The 18,638-nt window shown below is 42.6% G+C and overlaps 1 protein-coding gene across 2 annotated transcripts in view; it reads left to right on the forward strand.

The window, feature by feature from the left end:
• The window catches only part of LOC136579009 (ovalbumin-related protein Y-like), a 131,104-nt gene that overhangs the window by 100,617 nt on the left and 11,849 nt on the right, over positions 1–18,638 (forward strand). The window contains exons 1-3 of one of the 2 annotated variants that reach the window (XM_066579253.1): positions 4,500–4,628; positions 6,388–6,563; positions 16,289–16,423. In XM_066579253.1, the coding sequence (XP_066435350.1) occupies positions 6,396–6,563; positions 16,289–16,423 (303 nt within the window). In that variant the 5' untranslated portion in view covers positions 4,500–4,628; positions 6,388–6,395. Of the gene's footprint in view, positions 1–4,499; positions 4,629–6,387; positions 6,564–16,288; positions 16,424–18,638 lie in introns of those variants that run through there. The other variant, XM_066579254.1, reaches the window with a different exon arrangement.

Here is an 18,638-nt window from a genome sequence, read left to right on the forward strand (position 1 = left end):
AGTTCTACTTTTCTGTTATAAATTAATATATAATGAAGTACTTTTAAATGGAAACATTGCAGCATGTTATGTCCAGTTCATTGCGTATGCTATAATCTTGGCTGAGGACACAGATAAAGTCTAGTAGGGCAAGCAATGTGACATGTGCCTTCAGACATTCCTATTAAAAGTGAATCATTAGTTGAGATATTGCACCTTTGTCTACTAGTTGTGTTAGATCCAGTTTACTCTGGATATAATAGACGTTCATTTGACTCAAACATTTTCAAAGTAAAAAAAGAAATAGGTACACACCCTACCACCCTAATTTTACATAATCATTAGTGCTGTGGCTTAAGATATCTTGTGCACATGCTAGTACTATCAAAACTTCCATTAAAGTCCACTTTTCTTGTAAGGGTGCAAATAATTATGATTGTCCCCAAAATAAAACATTAAATGGGCATATACCTTTTTCAAGTTATCTGGTCTAATCGTAATACTAGGACAAGTACGGTTATAGAAGTAGTCAGTCATGGAGACATATCTCCAAAATTCCTTTCAACTACCCAAAGTAGATGCATGGCCCGTCATGCACAACCACCGGGAAGTAATGTCACTAGTTCCCCTTTGCTTTGCTTATAGGCTGTATTGCAGTGATGTGGTTGGGCTGCATGTTGTGAGGCAGGGATGATAAACACACCTAGAATTGATGTACTTAGACATTTTTTAGGCTTTACCCTACAAGCATATATACATGTCTGTAATACTGATATATTGCAGATGAAGTTGCATCCATATTGCATCAGTATTTCATGAAGTATTCGATCGACATTTGCCTCCATATTTGCTTTCATTGCTTTTATCTTCCTTTAAAGGGGTTGTCCCGCGCCGAAACGGGGGTTTTTTTTTTCAACCCCCCCCCCCCCCCCCCGTTCGGCGCGAGACAACCCCGATGCTGGGACGTAAAAAAAAAACCGCTCAGCGCTTACCTTAATCCCCACGCTCCGGTGACTTCTATACTTACCGGTGTAGATGGCCGCCGGGATCCTCTTCCTCCGTGGACCGCAGCTCTTCTGTGCGGTCCATTGCCGATTCCAGCCTCCTGATTGGCTGGAATCGGCACGTAACGGGGCGGAGCTACACGGAGCTACACGGAGCCCCATTGAAGAAAGCAGAAGACCCGGACTGCGCAAGCGCGTCTAATTTGGCCATTCGACCATTTTAGACGGCGAAAATTAGGCGGGCTCCATGGAGACGAGGACGCCAGCAGCGGAGCAGGTAAGTAAAAAACTTTTTATAACTTCTGTATGGCTCATAATTAATGCACAATGTACATTACAAAGTGCATTAATATGGCCATACAGAAGTGTATAGACCCACTTGCTGCCGCGGGACAACCCCTTTAAGCAAATACTGATCCATGTTCTGGCCAATAAGAAATAATACTAATGAAAGCAAATACAGATCAAATTCTGATTACATTCGGATGCATTGGTATTTTATTCACTTTCCACAGATCATAACAAGTATAATGTTCATCAAAAATGGACAAAAGCAGCGCCAGGTATATATATTAAACACAGCCATGAAGGATATATCCATGTAAATAGACTCATAGACTTCCATTAGCTTGTATTGTGGTCTGCAAAACAGATTTAATATGGATTTAACATACACTCGTCTGAAAATGGCCTTCAAGTCAACTTATAAATACATCACAGCATCTCAGCATATCACTGATTGACTTTCCAGCCAACTAACTCAGTCTTCGGTGTCTGGTAGAGCCTCCATAATAGAGGTAATGTTCTTTTTTACTTGCTGGCACAACATCGGTAATTAACAACATTCTCTGACCGCCAGCTCTGCAGATTACTAATGGCTCTGGTGCTTTCACCATGGGTGCACTTAGGTCTTAGACTGATCTCTCTTCTTCATCTCTTGATCTTTGGGATGATGCTCACTCGACCTCCAGGCCTTCCCTCCTACAAGAGCAGGACACTGCCCTCGACTTTCAGAGATTAACCCTCTTCAGTGGAGTATCTTACAATATCTCTGGACTACTTGCAGCATGATTTCTCATCTGCTACTTGCTGTTACTTTACTTACCAAACTAAACCTCTACCACATCTGGGCTCACTGCTGCTCTCGTGGCTCCACTCACTAGGCCAATCTGTTTGCCTCTGGACTCAGTGATCTCTCAGGCCGCTGTCAATCACTTAGTTCTCTCAGGCTCTAGACATATCAACCTGGGAGAACCTTTTACAAGGTGATACTCAAGAACTGGGTCATGGCAAAAAGTGGGAGGGACCTATGGGGGTGTCGCTTAAATAAAAGGGTGTGGCTAACCTACAACATGAAGAAAAATGAATGAGAGAGAGTCAAACTTTTAAGTATATTTTATTCTGAAACCCAGCAGATGGTCATGGTCCGGCAGCATGAACCTGGGGAAAGGTTTACTTTGAGTGGTGCAGCTGCTGACCCCTTTTCTGTATTGAGCCACACCAATCTCACTGACTCAGATCCACTCCATTTACATTACATAGTAACATAGTATGTAAGGCCGAATGAAGACATTGTCCATCTAGTCCAGCCTGTCTATCCTACTGTGTTGATCCAGAGGAAGGCAAAAAACCCCAAGGCCAGAAGTCAATTAGCCCTTTTGGGGAAAAAATTCCTTCCCGACTCCCTAATGGCAATCAGACTGTTCCCTGGATCAACCCCTAATAGTTCCTACCTGCCTATATACCAGGGTTGACATTGACTTCTCTTCCTCACCTGGTGATCACTGGGACTACTCTTACTCAAATACCCAGCAGGAAAATGAGAATCTGCCACACTTCTTCTGTGAACTTTATTATGGCACCCACCAGCACTTTTATGTACAGAGCTGCTCCTCCTGGGCTGTCTTTAGCGATACACAGCTACATGACCAGTGGATGGGGACTCATGATATGTCATTCGAAAGGAACAGAACTACATCTGAAGTGGCAGCAGCTACTCCTTCTTGTAAGTCTTGGTTCGTATGACAGAATTGTCATTGGAAAAATGTGATGCAGATTTCAATGAAGAACTGCAGCAGACACCTGAACTTTTAAGCATGGAACTTTTCTTCAATCTGATCGCACTATATTTAGGAGGAGGCCTCGTCCCCTCTTACTAAGTCCTAATTTCCTTATTTAACATGATAAATTTCGCTCTATTTCTGCTGCTCTTAATACATTTATCAAGAATATTATATATCAATATTTGTAACCTTGATATGACTTTTTATACTGCTTTGTCTTTAAATTTGTGCGGGTCTTCCCTTTGTGTTCAAACAGTATTTAAATGGAATTTGTTGGCAGGAAGAGGGGGGGGGGGAGGACACCTTCAGGCTGGAATGAAGTGTGGATAGCACAAAAGGCTGTTGCTGACATCACTTGATCGCACCATGTTGTGATTTTATGTTAATGGAATAAAGTTAGTATTTTAAAGATCTTTCGGTCAGTGCTGCAATTCCCTCTACTCTTTTGGATTGAACTGTCAGGTTGCATTGATTTCTGGCTGAGCACCTCCTTCTGTCTCCTGGGATCTTCAGGGCAAGAAAGCTTCTAAGTTTTGGAGTATACCCACCGTTTTCGGGGCCGGCCTATATACACTACAATCTGATGCATAAAAACGCGTGAACGGGCACTTAAATCTATTTATCAAGGCCACCATGCCATTGCCCCTTCCTTCCCTTTCGCCGGCTCACCTCCTCTCTGGTCCCCTCCGGCTGTTTGCAATAGGACGGGGCGGGCCGAAAAGATAGTCCTGGAACTATCTTCCTGTCCAGAATATGCTGGCCGCTGCATTGACTCCTATGGGAGCCAATGACAGCAGCCGGAGAAGGGAGGTGGAAGGGAGTTTAGCAGCATGAGTTCTCTCCTCCCTTCCGGCTGTTTGCAATGGGAGGGGCAGGGCTAATCTCCCACCCCTTGTCCACAGCCAGCAATGGGAAGAGACAGGGCGGAGCTTAGCATTGCAAGCAGCCGGAGGGGAGGAGAGAAGGAGGAGGGACTTTAGCAGTCACACTGCTAAACTCTCTCCCACCTCCCTTCTCTGGCTGCTATCATTGGCTCCCATAGGAGTCAATGCAGCGGCCGATGTATTCCGGACGGGAAGATAGTTCCAGGACAATCTTTTTGGACCCACGTAAAAGTGCCCGGCGCTGATGATAAATACACTTGTGTGAAACCAGCCAAATGCTGCCACCTTCATGTGCGATGCCGGCTTGTTACTTTCCATCCAATACACACCCATGAATGATTTCTAAGTTGAGCTGAAGTACTTTGCCAAATATATTTGCGGCACAAGATAACAATTATGTAAATTACATTTTAGGGATCTTTTTGCATCTATGTAGCAACACAATTTATGCGGAAATGACTGAATTAATCATCACTGTTTTTAAAAGTTTGTTAAGCTAATGTAAGATATATGTCATAATTAAGGACAAGATGTACTAAACGAATAGATAATTAACATTCTGTTGTGTACACATACCTAAATGATGCCAAACCCTCTGGTGTACCAGGGACAGGAGGAGCGGCCGAGGGCTTTAAATGTTACTTCTCCCTCTGAAATCAAAACTCCTGCTACGTATTTGTTCATCTAACAGACAAAATGTAAGTATAAGCGTCATATTTATCATACTTCTATCTCTGTGCCTTTGGTTTCTATTGCAGAGTTTAGATTGATTTGGGGGGGCGGAGGGCAATGGACAGAATAAGTTAAAGTTATTGCTTAATTGTAATTTTTACCTCCATTTGTGCTTTTCTCCATAGTAAAGAGAAAAGCCCATAAGCACATTAGTATATAATATCTATATATGACAACAATACAAACATGGATTATTCATCTTAAAATTTAACCCACCGACTCCTCTGGGTTCCATACAGTACTCACACAGATACACAGATCATGTGTTTTTTTTTATTTAACCCATTGTCTTCTATGCGCTCAAAACATTACCCATATAAATCTGCTGTAACATGTTGTGTACTGAAAAAAGTACTTAAAACCACCCGCTATAATACTGCAACTAAAACTATTTAAGTGTATTTTTGTTTTTTCAATGAAAACAATAGAGCCAATATGGATCCGTGACACATGTGTGTTAATGGGCCTTTGTTATAATTTTTCAACTTCAACTTGAAAAAAAATAACACTTGAAAATCCAATCATAAAATGTTTAGATTCATTTTATTCAAATGCTGCAATTACATGCAAAGTACTTAAATAAACCCTAAAATGATACAAATATAACAATCTTCACATTAGTATGATATTTTAAATAATACATTTTTTATACTGCCAAAATGTAAAGATTCCATTTTGTGTCCCGATTCTGGCATATCTTCGTTGATTTTAGTCGACTGTATTTAGTAATTTTACTCAATCTGTAACATCTTACATTGTATATAAAATATGTGTTATCATTAGCATAATCATGCAAAGTTTATTACAATGTGCACTTACAGACAAGTACCATAGATATGCTCTATTGATGCTCATTCTATTTTTCTCTGCAGTAACTGTAACATGATGCCATAATAAGAGATGAGATAGATCGTTATTTGGTTTATCAGCAATGTATACAATATATTTTACGCCCATAGAAGCCTGTTACTGTAAATGCTTTCATCAAATACATGGTGCTACATCCAAATTAGCAATTTAATGAGCTACAAGTTTTGACAGAATGGTATATTAATTGACATAATTACATTTAAATTGGTTCTAGTTGTTTAGATATTTTTCTAGTGAAAACTTCAGATTGGTGGTTTTTAGGTTCCCTATTGGGGTTTCCCCCCTTTGGACAATCCCTACTTCTTAGTCCATTAAGAACAGGCCGATCACAAAGTATTCCCGTGCTGGGAACTCCAGTAATCAGCTGTAATCTGTATTGAAACCTGTTGGTTCTTGTTGAATTTTTCTGCAGCGCCAGCAGAGGAATAATTAAGCATTACTGTTTCCATTCAAATCAATGGGTACCCTTGTAATTCGGGACAGCACAGGTCCTCCAGAACAAGAGATACCCTTTGTAACCACTGACCAAGAAATGGGGGTCCTGAATGGCGACCCCCTCGATTTCACAGTAGGCTAAATGAAAATAGGTTTTCTAAACTTGACAGCAACTTTGAACAGTGGAGTGTGAAGCCTGCCCTTCTGCTAAATCCATCTTGGTACATATACTCTACTTTGTGGCACTGTGGAGGCATTCAACGTCTCATAGTTTCCCTCTAATAGCTCACTCAGCACTAGACTTCAAAAACTGGAATCATTTAAATTATGTATTCATTAATGCATTCTTTCATTCCTTCTAATATATTCCAGAAGTTTCTGTAATCCCATGTAGTAAAGCCCTTATGTCAATTATTTCAGATACCATCATGTCCACCCTTGAGGAAGTTGTTGTTGCAAACAACAATTTTACCGTGGGGCTAGCAAACAAAATGATGAGTGATGAGAATATTGTACTGTGCCCTCTTAGCATGCTAACTGCTCTGGCACTGGTTTGTCTGGCAGCTAAGGGTAAAACCGAAACCCAAATGAAAAAGGTAAGAATTTTTCAGGATGCATACTTCACAGATGTACACATTTCCTTTTGACTCTTTGGCATCTAATGGCCTGTGTTTATACAGAGCTTGTAGTGATTATTCTTATTTTGGTACTAAACCAACCACATTGTATCAATCATATCTACCATACTCTATCTGGATTACAATAGAGTGCATGTGTATTCACCCCCTCTGCCATGAAACCCTCTAAATAAGGTCCGCCCAACGAATTAACTTCAGAAGTCACATAATTAGTTAAATAAGGTCCCCTTGTGTCCAACCAAAGTGTCACATGATCTGTCACATGATTTCACTATAAATATGCCTCTTCTGAAAGACCCCTCATTCTGTAACAGCGGTAAGCAAGTAACATGGGGAAGAATAGATCAAGATTGGGTTATATACAAATATCCTAAACTTTGAACATCCCATGGAGCATCATTCAAACTATTATAATGCAATGGAAAGAAGATGCCACAACTACAAACCTGACAAGAGAATGCTGCACACCAAAACTCATAGGCCAGGCAAGGAGAACATTAAAGGGGTTGTCCCGCGAAAGCAAGTGGGGTTTTACACTTCTGTATGGCCATATTAATGCACTTTGTAATGTACATCGTGCATTAATTATGAGCCAAACAGAAGTTTTTCACTTACCTGTTCCGTTGCTAGCGTCCTCGTCTCCATGGTGCCATCTAATTTCAGCGTCTAATCGCCCGATTAGACGCGCTTGCGCAGTCCGGTCTTCTCCCTGGTGAATGGGGCCGCTCGTGCCGGAGAGCTGGTTCTCGTAGCTCCGCCCCGTCACGTGTGCCGATTCCAGCCAATCAGGAGGCTGGAATCGGCAATGGACCGCACAGAGCCCACGGTGCACCATGGGAGAAGACCCGCGGTGCATCGTGGGTGAAGATCCCGGCGGCCATCTTAGTAAGGTAAGGAAGAAGTCGCCGCAGTGCGGGGATTCGGGTAAGTACTAAACGTTGTTTTTTTTTAACACATGCATTGGATTTGCCTCGCGCCGAACAGGGGGCCTATTGAATAAAAAAAAAAACCGTTTCGGCGCGGGACAACCCCTTTAATCAAAGATGCAACAAATACACCAAGGATAGATGGATTTACTCTGTTCGGTGTTAGTAAAAGCCGCCTTAAACTGGAACTAACTGCTACAGACGCCTGAAGAGACAAGCATCAGTTGATCATAGCTTATTACCAAGTAGCGTGAAGCAACTCTCAGACAAACCTTCACTGATGTAATACTTGTCTCAACACATCGGCTTTATTGGATTAAAGATCATTTCTAAGCAAAAAATGTAAATATTCATATATTAGTAGATCATAAATTAGTTAAGCAGCTTAATGAGGTTTGTTTTCTCTTGGAGTACTGAATTACACACTGCGATATTATTTGACCATCTGAAAGACACATCTGGAAGAATGTGTGTAACGGCTATAAAGTTTGGTGGGGAAGGATTACAGAACTGAGCTTGCTTTCTAAGGCTGTGTGTCCTGTCATGTATTGTGGTGCATTTCATGATAGGTGGAATAATGATGAAACAGGTCAGGGGTCAAGGAAGTCAGAAGACAGGGAAGCATTGTCAATAAAGAAGCTGGGTGTCAGGACCAGCAACTCTCGGGGTCTCCGTACCCGCACTGCCGGTCCTATCTCCTGGGCTGCGGTGCAGGGGAGCCCCAGTTTTGATGACCCCCCTTAGCCGCCGTAATCCAGGATGCCGACTCTGGGTGTGCGCTCCTGTGCTCAGCGCACTGCATACCGTTGCCATGACACCCAGGCGCGCTGGCTCTACACTTGCTAATTGATGTCTGGGTCTCGGCTCTGAACTCACTGCTTCTTGTCTGGGTCCTGCTGCTGTCAGGCTTCCCGCCCCAATCAGCTGCTGGAACGGGAGTTCTGACAGCATTTAAACGCTATGTTTCCTCCTGTAGTCGCCAGTGTATGTTTTGTCTCAAGTTACACCTGCGTACCTTCGGATTGCTGCCCTGTTGTGACTTACTTGCTCGGAACCTGACTTCGCCTTCGCCTGACCCTTTGTACTGTGTATTCTCCCGTTGCTGACCAGGACTGTGTGACCTGATTTCTGTGTTTGTTAGTTTCCCTCCTTTGTCTGTTGTCTAACCTCCTACAGCATTTCTCTGTCAGTCGTTCTCCCTTCCCCGCATCCCTAGTCAGCCCAGGGACTGTCACCCAGTTGTCGTCCTGGGGCCTAGCCCAGGGGGGCAAGTAGGTAGGGACAGGGGTTGTGGGTATTATTCAGGGACCTCCAGTACCTGGAGCCCAGTTCCCTGACCCTTAGGTCATGGGGTGGAGAAGATGGGAAAGCTGAGTGGAACAGGCATGAATCTAAACTAGGAGAACTATCAGAATAGTTTACACCCTTGCATACAATGGAGACTGTTAACTCAGTCACCTCCTAGTGGTGGTAACTGGAAAGCTGGGTGCACAAGCTGGTGTTTTAAGAGGCAGGCCATGTATCTGCTTGCACCTTTTGGGCAGCAATAACAGAAAGCCTATGACAAAGGAGGATGATGTGTCTACCACCAAAGGTAGAAGCAAAAAGATAGGTTACCAATAAGGGAAATAGTCGGCTGCAGTCCTGTTACATGACAGACTGCATTAAATAATGGTCTGGGAACACGCAATGCTCTGTAATTGTACAGCACCATAAGAGAACAGGATATCTTTTGATTCTGGACAGTGATTACTTCATAATATTTCCTGGCCATAGTGGAGAAAAATCCAGCACTCCCGTTAATGCTCTTTTTAGAACTACTATTTTCTCTTCTCCCACTGTACAGCCTTCTGACCTCTCACTTCTGTGGGAACAGATTCCCCATGGCTTCTGGCCATAACTAGGCCCTTCAACATTCTATAATTGGCTTTTCTCCTGGCTAGCCGCTGCCCACTCTAACTAATGCCATACTCTCATGCCTGTTCTCGTCTATCTTACTACCTAACCCTGCTTCCTTTAGTCTGCTCCCTCTCTCCCAATGATGGTCTTCTATTGAGTCTTACTAGTGGTTCTCTGTCTCCACTCCCACCTCTTTGACGAGGGATCTTCCTCAATGTTCTACTTCTGCTCCGGTGATCTAGTCCTCGGACACCTCTTGTTCGCTGCCTCTGTATCAGCGGCTGGAAATCCTGAATGAGCAGCTTCCCTTCATTAACTCAGGACACCTCAATAGGGTATTTGAAAGTGTCATTTTTAAATAGACAACCCCTGTATATGTGTAGAATGTAAGCAGTGCCTTATATGGTTAGATGGTTGGCTTCAGGTGGTTTAAAAAAGAATGTAGGGTTGATATTGAAATACTATTTTTGCTATGTGTACAACTTTATTATAAAATGTTAGCGTAATTACAGAAAGTGTGGTGTCTACTTTCATGGTAAAACTGCTAATGAATGAAAGAGTAAAGAACATACAACGTGATACACTATAATGATCAACTACTGAATATAAACATGTTCTGCCACATCTCTGAAAATGAAATGTGCCAGCAAGACATGCCCAATTCCAATTGAAACTGGATATTCAAAGGAGAACAGGGTTTAACGTTATCACACCCATATCTACATGACAGAGATATACTGATTTCTTATCAGGAAGGTTAGTTGGGAATACATTACATTTTAGGTCTTCTGCACCATGTCAACTTCAATCCCCAAACAGGAGATGACTATATTAGAGCCTTCCATCTATTCAAATGACAAGAGCACCTCAAACAGAGATATGTCGTATTTAAAGCAACCTAACAACTATCGACAAACATTTTAATGAAGGAGACCAATAAAAAATAAATAGTTTAAATAGTGTGTCAACGAAGTAAAGTCAGACTCAAGCTTTACAACACAGTGCAAGAAACAAGGGAACATTTCAAAACATCTGTAGGAATGGAGAACCCCATAGGCAAACAAGAAGATGGAAACAATCTAGGTGGTGACAGAAAACTAGCTCCACCTTGACTTACCAACTCCACAACCCAGCTAGAATAGAACTCTATTCCACGTGCCAAAAATTATCAGTGTATTTTGTGTGAATGCATAGATTATGTCTGGACTGTGTGATTGTGTGTGTGACATAATATGTAAGGCCAAAAAAAGATATACATCCATGTAGCTCAGCCTATTACTCCCAATGTTGATCCAGAGGTAGACAAAAAAAAACAACGAGGTAGAAGCCAATTTTCCCCATTAAAGGGAAAAAAATTCTTCCCAACTCCAATCTGGCAATTGGAATAATCCCCGGATTACCGATCCTTCTGAAGTTATTAATGATTCTAACATACACTATTGTATTGCTCAAGAAATGTGTCCAGGCCCCTCTGTATTCATTTGTTATACAAGCAGGATCAAAAGGTTCTTAAATGTTATATATAACATTTTTCCTGGTATCCGATATTTCCTCATGCTAATGTCATTACAAAATTTTGGGATGCTTCACAACATTAAATGTACATGTTGTACCTCTCCCGGTTGCGTTCAATTGGGATCCAACACATGTCATTAGATGCAGATGGTATGCATTCTGTTGAAAAGTTAGAATATTTTGGACAAGAAATAGAGTGAACAACTAAAATGTGGATCAGGGTTATTGTAAGTGAACTGAAGACTCAAGAATGCAACAGTGTGTGAGACAAACATCTGCTGTTGTGCCTCTTTGTTTTGTGGATATATGTCAAGACAGTGGGAGACCAGAGAAAGGGATACCCAGCTGCTAGGATGATTTATTCTGGGGTTTTGAATTTCGGACTAACGGTTTAAGGATAGGTTATCCAGAAAGTGTCTGTCAGTATGTTAGGTCATTCTGGAAATGACTACATCCATCTGTGATGGGGAATTGAGGCAGTAATGGTCCTGGGGACCAAAAGACATGACCCAGTGAAAGTCACGGGGCAAAACATTTCTGTGTATGTGTGAAGAGCCCATATTTGTGTGTATATATATTGTGGTTTATCTGTACTGACTAAAAGATACATGCCCAGTTAGACCCAATGTCCACAGGAGGGTTTGATTTGAGGAATGTGCAAATCAAGCCACCCATAGGGATACAAGCTGCCCTTTTGGTCTGAAAAAAAAAAACGCAGCATGCTCCATTTCAGTCCGATCCCGCACAAACGGCTTCCATTGAAGTCAATAGAAGCTATCCGATCTGCCGTCCATCCGCAATTGAATTGCAGACAGGCCGTGGACTCTGCAAGTAAGCAGGAGTTTAAAAAACAACTTACTCCAGTCCGCACACATCCGCAGTGAAGAAAATGAAGACCCGGATGGGAAGGAGAAGACCAGCAGTGTCCTCGGCCATGGGCAGGATTGAATTTTGCTGTGGGCTCCCTTAAGAGGTGGAACTAAGTGATGTTAGGGGAGAGAGGAAAATTAGGTTGGAATTCTCTGACTTGTTAGTTTTGCCCATCCTTAACACAGACCACCCTAGCAGAGGAGAAGTGTATCTCCATTTGAGTGTAATGTATGTGTGTATAATACATGGCTAGGGGGAAAATGGTGATTTCCTGCATTTAGTTACAATGCCAATATCCCTACTTTTCCAGAGTTTGTCCATGTTTAGCATCGTGCTTCGCCCCAATGCTATCCTACGTTTTATCTTTGGCATAGATTCTCCAGCCTGGGCAATTTTTGAACCAAGGAAGATGAAGGTTTCTGCAAGCAGAGTTGTGTCATCAGTATAACAGAGATTGTTGATGTTTCTGCCTTCCTATTTTCATTCCGATTTGGCAGAACTGTAGCAGGCGATCACCAGCTTCATTTCTTTCACCAAGTCTGAATCTTCCTGTAATGGTTACTTCTGGCTGGCTGACGACTTTAGAATTGAACATCCCAAACAAAATGTAGTTAGCAGCACACTATTAATTATAGCCAAACTGCTGAGGCCAAATCTATATATGCAATACACCACCAAGAAGCCAGAACCGATGCCTCTATTACAGTCATTCAATAATCTTCAAGGAGTGGCAGCATAAATAGTGCAAAATTATAAAAGTCCTTTTGATTCCTCTATAATCAGTGTGCCGTTTTGACCTATGCGGTCTTTGCCAAGCTTGACAAAGACTGCATAGGTCAAAATGTCGCACTGATTATGAAGAAATAAAAAGGACTTTTATGACATTGGCATTGAAGTTGCCTGCAATGTAAATGATGTCCTTCTTTGGTACTTTGTTTAGAGTTTTCAGGACATCGGCAAAAAAATCTTCAATGGTTTCTTAAAAAATAACAAGGATCAGCGCCTACTCACACAAAACGACTTTAAAAGGATGTGAGATACTTTTAAGTACTCACCTGGTGCTCGGCCAAAACTCCTGTCCAGGAGATTGACCGGCACCTTGTATCCGAGCTGGCTCGTAGCGTCCCTGGAGTCCCGAATACTGATTACCGGAGAGCGTCTCTGGGGTTGACAGCCGTAACGGGCTGTTTATGCAATCACTCGTATCAGATAGAAAAATTTCCCCCGCGCTCGTGGGTTCCAGCAGAGATAAAGGACACACTGTCCGTAGATACCTTTAAATAATTTATTAGTTCCTTTGCTACGCGTTTCTGCGGGCTTACCCGCTCTCTTCAGGCATACATTTGAACAACACCGTACACAATTTATACATTACTAAGGTTCACATGAGTGCTCAGACGCCGACTTTCGGAACTGCCCTCTGCTTCATGTGGAATAACACGTCACATCATTAATCAGTAACCCTTTACATACTACTATGTTTCTCCATTCATAAAAAGCAGCAAAGTGTGCTATTTAAAAGTCCGTTCGACTTGCTTATACTCATCATCGTATATACAGCTGACAAATTGGGTAAATGCAATATATTGTCAATTTGCTTATAGTAACATCTCTATTTTTAGAATATAATTGTAGTAGTTATTTATGGATAATTTATGTTTTTAAATAATATTGTGAAATACAGCAGATTATGATGAGTATAAGCAAGTCGAACGGACTTTTAAATAGCACACTTTGCTGCTTTTTATGAATGGAGAAACATAGTAGTATGTAAAGGGTTACTGATTAATGATGTGATGTGTTATTCCACATGAAGCAGAGGGCGGTTCCGAAAGTCGGCGTCTGAGCACTCATGTGAGCCTTAGTAATGTATAAATTGTGTACGGTGTTGTTCAAATGTATGCCTGAAGAGAGCGGGTAAGCCCGCAGAAACGCGTAGCAAAGGAACTAATAAATTATTTAAAGTTATCTACGGACAGTGTGTCCTTTATCTCTGCTGGAACCCACGAGCGCGGGGGAAATTTTTCTATCTGATACGAGTGATTTCAATGGTTTCTTCATCATCATCCGTTGTTGGGGCATAGACCAGTAAGATTAAGATGTTCACTGGCTTACCACATATTCTGATAGCAAAGATACAGTCGCTGTTCTAAACATTTCTACTGCCTTTGAGGTCAGCTTGTTTGTAATAAAGGCTACTCAATTCTTCGTGATTTCTTCATGTCCGGCATAGTACAATGTGAAGTCATTGGACTAAAAATATCCATTATCTGTCCAGTGCAATTCGCTAATTCCAAGAATATTAATAATAAGTTTTGTCATTTCGCATTTCACAATGTATAATTTCCCTAGACTCATTCCATGTTGCTAATATGTGAGCTTTGGTACAGTGCAGTCCTTTCCTTACATCATGAGGTGCATTAGCAGCTGAGCTTCCCGAGGGCTTTCCCCAGTTGCATCATGAGGAAAACCCTGGCTACTTGTACTCAGACCTTGCTCTTCCCCAGTAGCATTCAGAGAATCCTTTGGCCTGGGGGGCCTGGTATCGGATACCATATCTGAATCATCTGAGAGCTCTTTCATAGGGTTTCCAAGGTGAAGCTTTTACAGGGTAGGTCGCCAGGTCTTTCCCTAACCCTTACCATGTATCCAGGTTTGGGACTGGGATGAGTCCTACACAGCTGAGTTGCACATCACATTAGATGTAAGTAACTAACAATGCTTGCTTGGATTGAATATCTGATGACAAATAAGAAGTTTTTTTAGTGAAGGGCCATCAATCGCATTGTGGATCATTCCCAAGATGCAATAACCCTCCTAGCAGTAAGAGAGATCAAGCACAATCTAAGTGTTACAATTGCCAGCAGATGGATAATTATGCTCTTATTGTCCACAAGGCTGCCCACAAAAGGCCCAGGGCAGCCCCGCCAGACTATGAGAAATTGACAATCTGGATGTCCCACACCTCTGTACCGCACCAACCTCCATGAGGGAGGAGAGTCAATCTGCTTAAACTACTCTAATAAAGTGCTTCAGAAGAGGAAGAGAATCTTGAAACTCCACTTGTCTGTTTCATGCTGTATTCTTCTCCGAGGCACCGTCAAATTTGGTATACCTGACTGATAAAGCTACGATAACCTTTGAGTTTCACCTAACTTAAGTGATTACTCTAACAGTACCCTTCTCCTGACTGATACCTTCCAACAATCAGGTCCCTTAGATGTGCACTAAGCTCTTTATGAAGCAGCTAAGAAAATGTCAGGAAAATCCTCCTCGAAGAGCTGAACTTTATATGAAGTAATTCGGAGTCCCTGTAAATAATGGCAGCAGAGTACTGACTAATATCTAACATGAGTTTAAATCTGATTGGTTAATTATGAACACAACCACACCCCCAAATATAACAGGGTGTTCATACTTATGCAATCACATTATATTAGTTTTGTCTTATTTTTACACCCTAAAGATTTCAATTTGTTTTACAATGGAAGTGTACAGATAACAGGTCATGTTGAAGGTGGAAATAAATCTGAAACTATTCATATTTGTCAGATTTTTTAACATGACTAAACAGTAGAGATGAGCGAGCGTACTCGGCCACTCCCCTTTTTCACCCGAGTACCGCGATTTTCGAGTACTTCCGTACTCGGGCGAAAAGATTCGGGGGGCGCCGTGGGTGAGTGGGGGGTTGCAGCGGGGAGTGGGGGGAGAGGGAGAGAGAGAGGCGTCCCCCTGCCCCCCGGCGCCCCCCAAATCTTTTCACCCGAGTACTGAAGTACTCGAAAATCGCGGTGCTCGATCGAGTAATTACTCGAAACGAGTACGTTCGCTCATCTCTACTAAACAGGGCATTTTAACAGGGATGGGAAGACTTTTTATATCCACTGTAATATTCCCAACATAAATGTACCTGCTGCTGCGATCCACTGTAACAGCATGCAGATCACCGCTAATTACCAGGCAGCACCTAGACTTGCTATTAAGTCCAGGCGCTGCCATAAATTAGCGGTGATCTGCATGCTGTTACAGCGGGTGAATCGCCATGTGTACAGGCACCTTAATAGTCATGGACTGTAAAGTAACCATACACAATACACTTACTTTGATATTTAGGAAAACTACTAGAGGTGAGCGAGTATACTCGTTAAGGTACATTACTCGAGCGAGTAGTGCCTTAGCCGAGTATCTCCCCGCTCGTCTCTAAAGATTCGGGGGCCGACGGGGGGCGGGAACGGCGCGGGAGAGCAGGGAGGAATGGACGGGAGATCTCTCTCTCCCTCTCTGCCCCCCCCCCCCCCGCTCCCCGCCGCAACCCACCTTTAGAGACGAGCGGGGAGATACTTGGCTTGAGTAATGTGCCTTAGCGAGTATACTCGCTCATCTCTAAAAACGACTCCATTCTATAGAATATATATATATACATGCATATTCATTTGCTGAAATAAAAATGATGAATTATTTGTTTTTTTTCAGGTTCTTCACTTTGAAAGCTGTTCAGATATACATTCCGGATTTAAACAACTGCTACCTACACTAATTAATTCTGACGAATATATGCTTCGTATCAACAACACGCTCTTTGTTGAAAAATCGTTAAACCTATCTGAGGTAAGATAGCTCTAAATACAGTGCGATATAGATATTAGAAATGTCTTAATATATGAAAATATATGTATATATTTATATATATTTCCATTGGACTATACAGTACTACTGATGGCAAGAATAGGGCTGTCTGCCATAACACTAAACTGAACTGAGACCGAAATATGAAACAATGGGTGTAACTGCCAGGGTAGCAAGTACAGCAGCTGCTGTGGGGCTAAGCAACTAAGATTGAAGCTAGAGTTCATATGGTAATAACTACAGATGATGGAAGGAGGTATAAAGAATTGATTGGGACCCCATTTTAAGTTCAACTATGGAGCCTCATGGTTATCTCATGGTTTCATGCATCAACCCGACCCTGCAGTATTACGTTTTGCATTATTCTTGTGCTATGACATCACATGCATTATCCCTCTACCAAGACATCATCATGTGCAGCGTCCGAGGAGCGGGCCCACAGCGGGGTAGATAAGGGATTTCCATCATGGTGGCTCTAGCATCTCCCTCCCTGGGGGTTACTTGGGACCTGTTCAAGTTACTGCTGGGGGAGGTTTAAGGGAAAGGGTAACTAGCGGTTACAGTTCTTTGTCAGTCGTGACACCACCGTTCCTTCCTCTGCGGTGAACCTTGAGACGGAAATAAGATAGTCCACACACAGGGATAATTTTTTGAGCAAACCGGAAACGGTCGGTAATGCCCGTTTATTGAAGTCCAACACAAATTCCAACATCAACAGTAACAGTCCAAAAGGAGAACACTTTACATTTGCAGAAGGTGGTGTAACAGGGAGGACTCTTGGGGTAATCTAGTCAATCCACAGTCTCAGTTATCTGTGTGATCCTGCTCCCAGCCACTCTCCCTCTCTCTCTTACTCTCTGCCGGTCATCATGCACTCCTCTGGGGTTCTTCTCCCTTTCAAACAGCGTGGATAGCGGCACTTGCACATCCTGGGTAGCATAGGCCCAGGGTAAGCTGATCAATATCCTCAGCCTCTTCCATTCTGGACCACACAGTGTCTGTTTGGCTCACTTGCAGACCTCTCTCTTTCAAGACAGAACTCCAGAACTCCACTCTTGTTGTACACTTCGCACACACATTTATAGAACATAGTCACGTGACATACAACAAGATACATTTCTCAGACATAACCCAGATGTTAACCCATTTAGTGCTGCAGAGGTGTAATACACATCGAATGCATGCAACATAGAAGACACTGATAATACCATTGCACAAGACAAACATTTAACATTATGGAGGGGCCCCGTTAACTCTGGGCCACTACACATGCCTGCATGAGACATCATTAGATGTGAACTTTTCTGTGCTATGATGTCAGTGAATATGGTTACCTTTTTAGGCCTTAGTCACACGGGCGTTTTTTCACGCGATTTGCGGATCGCATGACGGATGCGCATCCGCAAATCGCGTGACCGGGGCCAAAAAAATCGCCCGAAAAATCTGCTCCTAGCCGCGTTTCATTAGAAACGGGCTGGAGCTGTCCAGCGCATTGAATTCAATAGAGCCGGCAATACAGCCGGCTCTATTGAAAGCAATGCGCTGCGGGCGAGCGCAGGATGAATTGTCGGGAAGGGCTTAAATATATAAGCCCTTCCCTGCAATTCATCCAGAAAAGTGTAAAAATAAAAAAAATCTATATACTCACCTTGTCCCGGTAGACAGAGTTCAGAGCGGCTGGCCTGCAGTGGGTGTGAAGGGGGTGTGAGTCAGACTTGCCTCTGATTGGCTCAGCGCTGAGCCAATCAGAGGCTGTTACAGCAGTTACAGCTGTGGCAGAGAAGAATGATTTGTCTTCTATATGTTCTCAATGGGGTCGGCACTGCTGCCGCCGGCCCCATTGAGCGCATATAGAGAAGAGAACAGGAATCGCAGATCGCAGATAGGTGCGATCTGCGATTTCTGTTCTATAATTTATCGGACGAGCGCATAAAAAGCGCTCATGTGTCCGATACCATTGCAAAGCAAGGGTTTTAAAAAATCGCCGGATGCATGCGCATGCGCAAATCGCGCGAAAAACCGCCCGTCTGACTAAAGCCTTAGTTATTCCTGTTCTATGATATAATAGAATACATTTTCCCATGATGGTATAGTTCTTGTGCTGTGAATCACTAAATAGGTTATCCCTGCCCTCTAACAGTACTGTGTCCATTATCCTTGTCTTTATTAAGGGAGGCCAAAATAATCATAAGTTTTC

This window comes from Eleutherodactylus coqui, chromosome 9, assembly GCF_035609145.1.
Source record: "Eleutherodactylus coqui strain aEleCoq1 chromosome 9, aEleCoq1.hap1, whole genome shotgun sequence".
Taxonomy (NCBI): Eukaryota; Metazoa; Chordata; class Amphibia; order Anura; family Eleutherodactylidae; genus Eleutherodactylus; species Eleutherodactylus coqui.